The sequence below is a fragment of the Ochotona princeps genome, chromosome 33, assembly GCF_030435755.1.
Source record: "Ochotona princeps isolate mOchPri1 chromosome 33, mOchPri1.hap1, whole genome shotgun sequence".
NCBI lineage: Eukaryota > Metazoa > Chordata > Mammalia > Lagomorpha > Ochotonidae > Ochotona > Ochotona princeps.
The window spans coordinates 2,471,522-2,483,896 of NC_080864.1; the positions used below are offsets into that span (position 1 = coordinate 2,471,522).

The window sequence follows — 12,375 nt, forward strand, 5'->3', positions numbered from 1 at the left end:
CCAGCTCGTGCAAGGTGAGGACTTTAGCTGCTAGGCTATCATTCTAGGCCCTCTCAGTGATCTTGAATTGTCAGAGAGCGACCCCATGACGCTGGCACTTTGGTGAATTTCCAGGGCACAGACAGGGAGCACAGGCCCAGAGCGGTGCAGGGCCTGGCCCTTGGTGGTACAGCCAGGGAACCCAGCAGGGTTGGCATTGAACTTGGACAAAGCCTAGCTGCATGGTGGCATTTTGCTTCGATCCCTGTCCCTCCAGGGTTCTAGTACCTGCCAAGAGCTTGGGCGTTGATCTTTCTCTTAGTAGAATTTGTCTTTTTCTGGTCCCCGGCAGAGCCCCAGCCTGGGGGGAGGTGTGAGAATACAGTGGATCTTTACAGCCTCTGTCTTCCTCCTGTGGGTTTACACAGGCGGCTCCCAGGTGACCCTGGGGGGCGGGGTGGGGAGAGAGGGGGCAATGGGGGCGGAGACAAAGGGGTTAAAAGCAGATGCTGAGGGCGAGAGGGGGCCCAGACTCCACTCCCCAGACAGCAGGGTCGGCTGCGCTGCCCCCCTGAGCCCCCAGACAGACACCCACGGACAGCCAGCCATGCAGGTGCCCCTTGGCCGGTTAGCTGCTTTCCTGGGCCTGCTCAGCGCGGCCCTGCTGCCCCTGGCGTCTGGGAAGCCCAGACCTCAGCCCTGGGCTGCGAGCAATGAAACCCGCGCTGTGCCAGGAGGCGCCCCTGTGCCACCCCCCGGCCTTGGCAGCTGGAAGGCCTTCCTGGGCTTACAGAGACCCCGGAGGCTGCGGGTGCAGGGTGCTTCGCTGGAAGTGGCCCCTGCCACCATCTCTCTGCCGCTGGATCCTCAGCAAGTGACCCAGGAGGTGTGCAAGGCTGTGCCCTTCACGCAGGTGAGTGGGATGGGAAGGTGGACGGAGCTGTCTGGATGCCAGGCAGCGTTGGCCGGGGTGCAGACTGTGGCCACCCTAACCCCCACCACACTCCACCAGGGTCTGAGCTTGGCTTCCAGCAGGTCTATTTCCAGCCAGCCACTAGAGGGTGCCCGTGATCCGTCTTCCCTCTACAGGCTTGCTGCTACCTGAGCCTGAGTCAGGCCAGGAGCCAGGAGCTCCTTCTGAGTCTCCCACGTGGGTGCAGGGGCCCAAGGCTGAAGCCAGGAGCTCTTTCTGAGTCTCCTGCATGGGTGCGGGAGCCCAAGGCCGAAGCCAGGAGCCAGGAGCTCCTTCTGAGTCTCCCATGCGGGTGCAGGGGCCCAAGCACTTGGCCCATCACCTGTTGTCCTCCCCAAACGCATGAACAGAAAACTTCACTGGAAGTGAAGCAGCCAGGACTCGAACTGGCGCCCATGCGGGATGCCTTTTCTGAGCTTTCGTGGCTGCTTCTGCCAGTCGAAGTGAGCCATTGGTGCCATAGTGCCGGTGACCTGGCCTGGCTGGGGGTCAGCTCCCAAAAGCCCTTGGCTTGTCATTTGTCCAAGCCTGACTGGGTGACACCCCCCCCCCCCGGCCAGCCACTCCTCTCGCTCCCAGGGACAATACTGCCCCTGATGGTGCATATTTGCTGTGCAGGTCAGTAGCGTCCTCAGCGGCCCTGGAGTCACACGCCTTTCTTTCATTTCTCACTTTTCTCATCTGTAAATGGGGCTTATAGGAGTGTGCTTCCAAAAAACAAATGTGAGGGACCAGTGCCGTGGGTAAAGTAAGCCTCCATTTGTCATACCAGCATCCCGTATGGGCACCGGTTCAAGTCCTGGCTATTCCACTTCTGATCCACCTCCCTATTAGTGCTCCTGGGAAAGTAGCGGAGAATGGCCCAAAGCCTTGAGACCGTGCGCCTGCATGGGAGACCCGGAAGAGGCTCCTGGCTTCGTCCTGGTCCTGTTGTGACCATATGTACAGTGAACCAGTGGATGGGAAATCTATCCAAAATGCCCGAGTGAGGGACAATCATCAGACGAAGACCTGGCCTTCAGGTAGCAGAGAGAGAGAGAAGGAGTAAGACCGATTCCCAAAGAGACAAAACTTACCATTGCCTTGAGCCTGCCAGGAAAGGGATGACGGGTGCCTTGAGAGAGACCACCAGGGGGGCGACATCTCCTCCACAGGTGCACGCTGGAGGGAGGGAGGGATTCACAGGGTCAGGGCCGGCAGGTGGCAGGGAGGACTTGAGGGGGAGGTGGGGTGGCACCCTGGGGTGAGCTGCCAAGGGGTCTCCCTCATGCTAGCTTCAAGTGTCTGGCATGAGTCCCAACCTCCATCAAGCTCCCTGCTCACATGCCTGGGAAAGGAGCAGGCGATAGCTGTGACGGCCTGGGTCCCTGCACCCACGTGGGCAACCCAGGTGGGCAACCCGGGTGGAGCTCCTGGCTCCTGGCTGCAGCCTGGTCCAGCCCTGGCTGTTGGGGCCATTGGGGGAGTGAACCAGCAGGTGTTAGCATTCTGTCACTCTCTGCTTTCCAGATAAATAAACATATGTTTATAAAGCAGGAGTCCTTGGGCAGAGGGTGTGGAGAAGGAGAGAAGGGCTGTGACTTGGGGTATGATACGCACAATCTAGTTTTAGGTGTTCATGTGTTCATTTGAAAGGTGGAATTAGAAATAGGTTCCGTCCTCTGGCTAACTTTCTAGATGGCCGCAATGGTAAGGTTGAAGGCAGGAGCTCCCGCCGGGTCTCCCAAGTGACGGCAGGATGGTCGCACGCTGCTGCCCCAGCTACATCAGCAGGGAGCTGCTTCGGAAGTGGAGGATCTAGGACTTGAACCTTGGCCACAGGAGGCAGCTTGATTCCAACATCCACTTTTTTGTCGTGCTTGGGTGGCGCCAAATGCCAGCTGACGCCTCGGGGGGGGGGTGGTTCCAGCCCCAGACTGTGCTGTCCCGGCCTTCTCTGATTGCCCCCTTCCCATGCAGGTGCTGTCCAGACCCGGCTGCTCCGTGGCGCGCCTGCGCAACCACATCTGCTTTGGCCGCTGCACCTCAGTCTTCGTGCCCGGCTCCGACCCTGCCTCGCTGGCCCTCTGCAACAGCTGCGAGCCGGGCCGCCAGCGCCGGACCCCGGTGGTGCTGTGGTGCCAAGGGGGCGGGCCCGTGTCAACGTGGCGGCGGGTGAAGATGTTCACCGTGCTGATTAACAGCTGTCAGTGCGGCCCAAAGCCATGAGCCCTCATTCGGTGGGGTTAGGGTGGCGGGAGACGGGCTCTGAAGCACCCAGAGACCAGGGACGCAAGGCTGGGCAGGTGGTCTCATTTGCATAACCCCTAAGCAGGTGCCCACTACCCCCGCCCCAGAGAGAGGACTTGGGTCATCCCCATTTTATGGACAGACAGACTGAGGCAGGATCCCTCAGTGGCACACCTGGGATTTAGATTCAAGGCAGTGAGATGCCTGCTTGTTTTGAAAGACAGAGAGAAAGAGAGAGAATCTTTGAGAGAATCTTTGATCTGCTGGTTCACTCCCCAAATTTCTGCACCAAAGCAGGGAACCAGGGGCTCAGCCAGGTCTCCCCTGTAAGTGGCAGGGGGCCCAAGGCCTTGAGCCATCATGACCCGCTACCTTCCCTGGTTAATACCAGGGAGCTGGTAGGAGGAGGCATTTGGGATGGAGGGGGGAGAATGAAGCCCGGGGTAGACACGGGCCTCCCAAGAGGGCAGCGTGGTCCCTGCCCACTGGATGCTCATGCTTAACCCTTCGACAGAGCCGCATCTTGGCCACCCGCATTCTGACGCTCTCCCATGTTCCGGGAGGACAGGTGTAACGGGCCCCACCCAGGGCAGACCCCAGCCGGCACAACTTTCGCCAGCCTTGAAACTGGCCTGGCTGCTCTTTCCATTCTGTGGGCCACAGACCCGCCCGCGACGACCCCCCCAACCCTCCCCACCCAGGACCCATAAAGATCAGCCCAGCAGTCACACTGCTTGTGTGTGTGTGTGTGTGTTTATTTCTGGGACTGAAAATGGGTGGCGGCCTCTGGCACTTGGGGGTCCCCAGCTGGAGCCCGGGGGCCATAGCAGGCCCAGGCAGCCTGGCTCTGGGCGGCAGATGGCGTTGTCTGGCACAGACCCTGGGACATGTGGCGTGGTCAGCTTTCCCTCCAAATGCCCCCTGGAGCGTGGGGCTGGGTGGGGGACAGGGAGAGGAAGGGGAATGAGCCAAGCCTACCCTTGCCCCATCCTTCTTCCTGGCTCCGGAAGGAAGCGGCCCCCCTCACCTCCCAGTAGGTGAAGGTCAGGCCCAGGGAGAGGGGACCCCAGGAAACAGATGGGCCACTGCAGGGCGTGGGAGCTGGCGACCTGGGTGATCCTACAGGTTGGCACTGCCCAGGGTTGGGAACGACACAGGCTGGCAGCTCCCAAAGCCCTCCTGGCTTGAAGGAGCCAGAAGGAGGGAGGGGACCTCTAAGGGGGCTCCTGGGGTGGGGTGAGGGCGAGAGTGTACACTTTGCTCCCTGCTGCGGGGTTCACAATGCCAAACCCCAGGGGCTGTCTGGGTGGGCAGCTTGTCCCCAGCCCCACTCCCTGCGGTGTGTCTGAGCAGCCTGCTCCCCCATCCCTTACACACACACACACACACAGCTCATTCGAGTCAGCTGTGCCCACCTCCTGCCAGCCAGGGGAGCCAGCTGGGAACCTTGGTGCCCAGGGTGTGTGTGAGTGTGTGTGTGTGTGTGTGTGTGTAGGAGCCACTGGAGTCCTTCCCCCCATCCCTGGGGCAATGCCAGCTGTCTGCCCCCCCAGCTTCCCTAAGCTACCCCCCCAAGAATGGGTGGGTAATGAGAGCTGGAAGGGGGGTGGGGGGCTGCAGGTGCCACAGGCACTGGCACGGGGGGCCGCTAATCAGGTTTGCCAACGCCATCTGTCACCGCGCGAGCATCTGGGGCTCAAGGTGACCCTGTCACCCTCAGTTACAATTACGAATTTGGCATCTGTATTAACAGCCCGCCAGCCGGCCCAAGCAGGGGAGGGCTTGAGTGGGCACTGGGGGGGGCGGAATAAGGCGGGGCTTATGTTCCCAGGGGTTGTGAGGTTGCCAGGGCATGGAGCCTGGCGGCGCTTGGGGGCGTGTGTGTGTGTGAGAGAGAGAGAGAGCTGGCATGGGTGTGCATGTACACACACGTCCCAGCCACCACACTGGCACCCACGAGGGCAACAGCATGCAGGCTGGGAGATGGGATGGGCACACACACTAGGGAAGGAGTGGGTGGGTGTCCCGGAACTTTGCAGAGTGGAGGGTGTGTACTGTGGGGGTGTACAGTCCCCCCCGCCTTGTCTCTGTGGCTTAGTTCCCTCCCTCCCTCATCATTGCCACCCAGGTGTTCCTAGCAGGGCAGAGGGCACTAGGTTTTGCTGGCGGATCCTTGTTCACATTTTTTTAAAAAGATTTATTTATTTGATTGTAAAGTAGATCTACAGAGTGAAGGAGAGACAGAGACAAAGATCTTTCAACTGCTGGTTCACTCCCCAAGTGGCCGCAACAGCTGGAGCTGAGCTGATCCAAAGCCAGCAGCCAGGAGCCGCTTCCGGGTCTCCCATGTGAGGGCAGGGTCCCAAGGCTTTGGGCTGTCCTCCACTGCTTTCCCTGGTCATCAGTAGGGAGCTAGCTGGAAAGTGGAGCAGCAGGGACTTGAACCAGCACCCATAGGTGATGCTGCAGGCAGTGACTCGACCCACTACGCCACGGCTCCCTCTGTCCCCTTCCTACCTTGTTGTTGGTTTTTTTAATGTGTGTAATTACTTGACAGGCAAACACAGGGAGCTTTTATCTGCTGCTTCACCCCCCACATGCTTCCAACAGCCAAGGCTGAGCTTGAGCAAACACGGGGAACCCAGAGCGTTTGTGGGCTCTGGATCCTCCACCTTAAACTGATATTGTTAGAATTTAGGGTGCAATTCTGGATTCTACAATCTGTGTCGGTCCTCCCTTCTGGACTGTGGCGGCAGAGCCCACATGTAGCCACGAGGGGGCGCCCTTGGCCTAGGTTTGGGCCAAGCAGAGGCTGGCAGGGAATGAACGCGGTTCAGGTTCAGTGGGGCCCAGCTGGACCTGGTCTTTCTAGGGCTTGGTTCTGGGGGGTGTTGGAGGTGGGTCTCCCCCTTTGTCTTGGTTTCCACTGCCGGTTGACGTCTGTCAACAGCTGGCAGAACCCAGCACAGGGTCAAGACGGAGGGTACAGGACATGGGGGAACAGGCGTGTCCCCCACACGTGGGCAGGTGGCCCCGCATGACACGGCTTGGTAGGGGGTTACTGCCTGGAGGCCTGGCCATGTGGGGTATGAGTCCCTTCAAGCGTAGGCATTTCTGACGGAGAGCCCTTTGCTCCCTCCCCCTCGATGGGTAAAGCATCCCCTCGGGTGGTACCTGCATGGGGGGTGTGAGTCTGTGTTGAGGGCGCTCTGGAAAGTCAGAATCAGGGACCCCACCCAAAGGGCTGGAGCCCTCTCCTAATACCCCTCCTGGTCTCCGAGCTCTTATACCTGCTTGCACAGCTGAGGCTGGGTGTGCATAGTGGAGCCCATTGCTACTTCTCAGCTATGACTCTGATTTTATCTGATGGCATGTTGTGTGTGTGTGTGTGTGTGTGAGGGCACTCCATGTCATGGCCAGGTACAGCCCTACCCATCTCCCCACCCCCACCTGGGGCCACTGTCTTGGGTACCTGGCCAGGCCTTTCCTCTGTCTCTTCCTCAGCTCCATCCCTCCCCACGGCCCCGGGTGGGTGGGTCCGGGTGGGTCTGTGATGGGGGGGAGCCTCGGGGCCGAGGAACAATGCCCCATTCATGGCGCGGCCGGCACCATGACAACACGCCCGCCCCCCCCCCGCGCGTGCCAGGAAGATGCCATGGTTACACCAGGAGTGTGCCCGCCCCGCCTGCGTGCATGCACACTCGGAAGCAGCCCGGCAGGCAGGGGGCGCTCGGCCGCAGCCGCTGCCCCGAGGGGCCGGGGTGGTGGACACCGCTGTGCTCAGTTTGTCCATCAGCCACACGAGAAAGTGGGCCGAGGGAGATGAGGGTGTGTCGGTGCAGATAGAGAGGGGATACCGGTTTGCACCGGAGAGAGTCTACGCGGAGGGGCTTCCTAAGGGTGCCCGTGTGTGGGTATATGTGCGTGTCTGTGTGAGCCTGTGTGTGGGTATATGTGCGTGTCTGTGTGAGCCTGTGTGTGGGTATATGTGCGTGTCTGTGTGAGCCTGTGTGTGGGTATATGTGCGTGTCTGTGTGAGCCTGTGTGTGGGTATATGTGCGTGTCTGTGTGAGCCTGTGTGTGGGTATATGTGCGTGTCTGTGTGAGCCTGTGTGTACATGTCTGTGTGTGCACGAACCTATAGGCGTGTCTGCTGTGTGAGCCTGTGTGTTTGCCTGTCTGCTGCCTATGTGTGTGAGCGCACATGTGGACAGTGTGAGCATTGTATGTGCGGCTTGTGTGTGGAGCCAGGGATGTGTTCCAAGGGCTGCCGCGGCCAGCCTTGCCACCCCCTCAACCCCCACCACCACCTGAGAGCCTCCTGGCACCGAAGGGGGGCCCAGCTGCCTGGGACCTCCCACTCCCTACAGGTTCAGGAGACGGTCCCAGTTTATGAATATTCATGAGGCCTGGGGGGGGCTGGCACCCACTGCCAACAGCTGCGAGTCCATTAGCCCCCCCAGTCCCCCTCCTGGGGCTCCACTTGGACCAACTGTGAAGGGAAGCAGGAGGTGTCCTCCTCGCTCTAGGCTTGTTGAAAGATTCAGTGGGTGGAGGGGAGTGTGTCCCAGGGACACGTATGGGCACCAGGTCAGCATGCCCAGCTGCTGATTGGGCCAGCATGGAGGCTGTCACCATGTTGCGACGGGCAGTGGAGACGGTGATGGTCTTGTCACACCGCTGGGGTGGGGGGCAGGGCTTGTGGGCCATGTTATAGCGGTGTGGTTGACACTGCACCAATCCCATGCACCGGGCATGTGGGGGAGGGGAGGGGCTGTGCCAGCACTGGCTTGCAAGCCATCGCCGGGCATGGGTTGCCTGCTCCCTGCGGGGCACATGGCGACAGTGAGGCCGTGTCCCGGAGGTGTCCCTGCTCGGGGCGAAGTGAGGCCCTGGTGACCCAGTGTGGTCGCCTGCAGCTGCAGAGGCACACAGACCGGGGTGCTGGGACACACCCCACAAACCCCAGACTGCAGTGGGAGAAGGGGGGCCCTTCACGCATGGGGTGGGGAAGGACACAGCCTCATCTCCTCTTCCTCTCCAGCAGCTGGGATTGGGAGAGTGGCTTCCCCAGGCAGCACCAGGAACTGCTATGTCTGGGAGTGGGGTGGGGACGGGGACGCTGTAGCCAGTGGCACCCTCCCTCAAGGGTTCCCCCCCACACACGACCCAGTCCTAGCACACGTGGTTTGGTCAGGCAATCGGTGTGGCAGACCTCATGTGCTGGGGTGGCTGCCGGGCCTCTGCTGCCAGGCCTGGGGGCCGCTGTGCACAGAGGCTCCATTCAGGAGGCAAGACCAGGTTTCCAGGGTAGCTGCAAATGAAACATTTCCCCAACTCCTTCCCCACTGCTTTGGCCGGCTGGCTGGCTGGCTGGTGCTACCGATCGCTGCCCTGCCCGGGGCGGGGTGGGAGTGGGGCCTGGATGGGCTGAGCTGCCGGGGTATGATTGTGTGTGTGTGTGTGTGTGTGTGTGTGTGCATGTGTTTAGTGTGGGTGTCTTTGCAAGTCAGTCAGCTTCACGGGGTGTGGGTGACATCTGTGGGATTCTGAATTCTTTCAAGATTTGTTTACTTTCATTGGGAAGGCAGATGTACAGGGAGAAGCAGAGACAGAGAGGAAGATCTTCCATCCACTGATTCACTCCCCAAGTGGTCACAATGGCTGGAGCTGAGCCGATCCAAAGCCAGGAGCCAGAAATTTCTTTCTGCCACTTGGGTGTAGGGTCCCAAAACTTTGGACCATCCTTCACTGTTTTTCCCAGGTCACAAGCAGGGAGCTGAATGGGAAGTGGAGCAGATGGATCACGAACTGGCACCCATATGGGATGCCAGCGCTTGAAGGTGGAGGATTAGCCAGTTGAGCCATTATACTGGCCCCAGAATTCTGAATTTTACATGACCCCCACGGGGAAGGAGGAAGGCCAGGCAGGGGCGAACGTTTCTGTGGATCTTCATGCGTGGCTGTTCTGTGTGGCAGTGTGGTTGTATCCTCCATCCCCCAAGTGTGTCTCCTGAGTGGGGACTTCACAAGGGCCCAGGTCTGGCTTCCGCGAAGGGCTCCTCTCCCGAGCTCAGGGCCCAGAGCCCGGCAGGCTGGGCAGAGGGGATGGTGTGTGTGTGTGTGTGTGTGTGCGCGGGGGGTGGACTTGAAGCCTTCGGAGACTGGGAACCTGTACTCTGCCCTCTCTCCTTCCAACCCGGGCAAAGCTGCGAGAACTTAGCACCCTCTTCCTCTCCCAGCCTGGCAGTGCCCACAACCTGGTATGCGGCTTACCACCCTGTAGGCGAGATCCATCCTCCTTCCACCCCGCCGCCCAGAGGCTCCTTTCATGCCCTGGAGTGGGGAAGGGGGCTGGGAAGCCACAGCCCAGATGTTTTGGCTCTCCGCTCCCCTGCCCCGGGCATCTTGGCCAGGTAGTTCCATGGGCCTGGTTCCCACTCCTCTGCCTTCGCTCCTCCCCCACCCCCACACCTGCATGGGAAAAAAAACACACGTGCTGCCAGCCACAACCAGGTGGGCAGCCCAGGCAGGGAGGAATGTGGGAGATTCCAGCTGTGGCAGCCAGCTGTGCCCAGCCTCCTGGCAGCACCCTCTTCTCTCGTGGTTTCTGGAAGGCCAGGTGTGCCCTGAGACCCCAGGGCTGTGGGGGGAGGACAGAGAGGGCCCTGGGTGGCCTCCATGGCAGCTTCCTCCCCCCAACACACTTCCATAAAAGTGTTCCCAGCCGGCAGCTGTGCATGCAAGGGGGTGTCTCGGGTGTGGAGGAGGGGGCTGAGGGGAAGGGGTGTGGGCTGCATGAGCAAGGGTGGGTGTTTGTGCTGGGAACACAAGGACGAGGGGGGTGTTGTGGTGGGAGTGTGTGCCGGGCACACGTGTGAGATAGGAAAGCCGAGTGGGAGCTGCAGATGTCTGCTGGGGTGGAAATAAAGGGTGCGTGTTGTGTGGGCAGAGCAGGGGTAGTGTGTGTGTGGAGGGTGGGTGTTGTGTGGGCAGAGCAGGGGTGCTGGGTGTGTGTGTGGAGGGTGGGTGTTGTGTGAGCAGAGGAGGGGTGCTGGGTGTGTGGAGGGTGGGTGTTGTGTGGGCAGAGCAGGGGTGCTGTGTGTGTGGAGGGTGGGTGTTGTGTGGGCAGAGCAGGGGTGCTGGGTGTGTGTGTGGAGGGTGGGTGTTGTGTGAGCAGAGCAGGGGTGCTGTGTGTGTGGAGGGTGGGTGTTGTGTGGGCAGAGCAGGGGTGCTGGGTGTGTGTGTGGAGGGTGGGTGTTGTGTGGGCAGAGCAGGGGTGCTGTGTGTGTGGAGGGTGGGTGTTGTGTGAGCAGAGGAGGGGTGCTGTGTGTGTGTCTGTGTGTGTGAAGGGTGGGTGTTGTGTGGGCAGAGCAGGGGTACTGGGTGTGTGTGTGGAGGGTGGGTGTTGTGTGGGCAGAGCAGGGGTAGTGTGTGTGTGGAGGGTGGGTGTTGTGTGGGCAGAGCAGGGGTGCTGGGTGTGTGTGTGGAGGGTGGGTGTTGTGTGGGCAGAGCAGGGGTAGTGTGTGTGTGGAGGGTGGGTGTTGTGTGGGCAGAGCAGGGGTAGTGTGTGTGTGGAGGGTGGGTGTTGTGTGGGCAGAGCAGGGGTGCTGTGTGTGTGGAGGGTGGGTGTTGTGTGGGCAGAGCAGGGGTAGTGTGTGTGTGTGGAGGGTGGGTGTTGTGTGGGCAGAGCAGGGGTGCTGTGTGTGTGGAGGGTGGGTGTTGTGTGAGCAGAGGAGGGGTGCTGTGTGTGTGTGTGGAGGGTGGGTGTTGTGTGAGCAGAGGAGGGGTGCTGTGTGTGTGGAGGGTGGGTGTTGTGTGGGCAGAGGAGGGGTGCTGGGTGTGTGTGTGGAGGGTGGGTGTTGTGTGGGCAGAGCAGGGGTGCTGTGTGTGTGGAGGGTGGGTGTTGTGTGGGCAGAGGAGGGGTGCTGGGTGTGTGTCTGTGTGTGTGTGGAGGGTGGGTGTTGTGTGGGCAGAGCAGGGGTGCTGTGTGTGTGGAGGGTGGGTGTTGTGTGGGCAGAGCAGGGGTGCTGGGTGTGTGTGTGGAGGGTGGGTGTTGTGTGGGCAGAGCAGGGGTGCTGTGTGTGTGGAGGGTGGGTGTTGTGTGGGCAGAGCAGGGGTGCTGGGTGTGTGTGTGGAGGGTGGGTGTTGTGTGGGCAGAGCAGGGGTAGTGTGTGTGTGGAGGGTGGGTGTTGTGTGGGCAGAGCAAGGGTGCTGGGTGTGTGTGTGGAGGGTGGGTGTTGTGTGTGTGAAAGGTGGATACTGAAGGAATTAAGTGTGGATGCTGTGTCTGTGAGACTCCTGTGTGCAGGGTAAGCACTGTGTGTGGGCGAGGACTGGATGTGTCTGTGTGACGGTGAAGTCTGTGTGTGTGTGTGTGTGTGTGTGTGTGTGTAGGATGGCAGTTCTGGGAGTGAAGGCCGTGTGTGTGTGAGTGATGGGTGTGTGTGGGTGAACGTTGGTATGTGTGTGTGAGTGGAGGCTGTGTGTGTGTGTCAGTGGTGGCTGGGGTGTGTGTGTGAGCACAGGCCGTGTGTGCGTGGAGGCCTTTAGTGTGTGAAGTGGTTCTGAGTTTGTTGACAGCCCCACCGGGATGGAGGTGGGGGCCTGGTAGGGTCCTGCACCAGGTAACTCTGGAGGGCAGGAGTTGGGGTGACTGCCTACCTGCTCCCCAAGAAACCCCTAACCTTCTCCAACACCTCCATGCGTATTTCCCCTCCCCCGACTCAGCCTGGGCTCAGAGCTCCCACCACAGGGCCCTGCCTCAGTGTCCCCTCACCCAGGCTCCCCAGTCACCCCCAAACCATGTCCGTTCTTTTCCCCAGCCCCTCCCATGCCCACTCCCCCATAGAGACCAGCTCCTTGGGTGCCTGGGGAGCGCCCCCACAAAGCCGCCCCAGACCCTGTACGCCCAGCCCAGTCTCCTCCAGTTCCCTCCTCCTCGGCCCCCTCCCCTGCACCCAAACCTAGGTCCCACCTGTTTGGAGCCCTCGGATCCTCCAGCCTCTCCCAAAGTCCTCCTGCCCCGCTGCGCCCCTCCCCGCCCAGCGCCATGCTGCGCCCCTCCTCAAGCCCCCTCCCCCGCAGGTGCGGTGCAGCAGCGGCTGTTGCGGGTAGGCCTGAAACTTTAAACGGTGTTAAAAGTTTCTGTTTTCGAGGAGCCCTTGAATTTTTAAGGACATATCGATTCCTCC

At 60.6% G+C, this 12,375-nt stretch overlaps 1 protein-coding gene across 1 annotated transcript; it reads left to right on the forward strand.

The window, feature by feature from the left end:
* The first annotated feature begins 485 nt into the window (after positions 1 to 485).
* On the forward strand, positions 486 to 3,160 carry DAND5 (DAN domain BMP antagonist family member 5). Its single transcript, XM_004595856.2, has 2 exons — positions 486 to 892; positions 2,912 to 3,160. The coding sequence occupies exons 1-2, from the start codon at positions 587 to 589 to the stop codon at positions 3,158 to 3,160; spliced, it is 555 nt and encodes a 184-aa protein (XP_004595913.2). The 5' UTR covers positions 486 to 586.
* Positions 3,161 to 12,375: the final 9,215 nt, after the last annotated feature.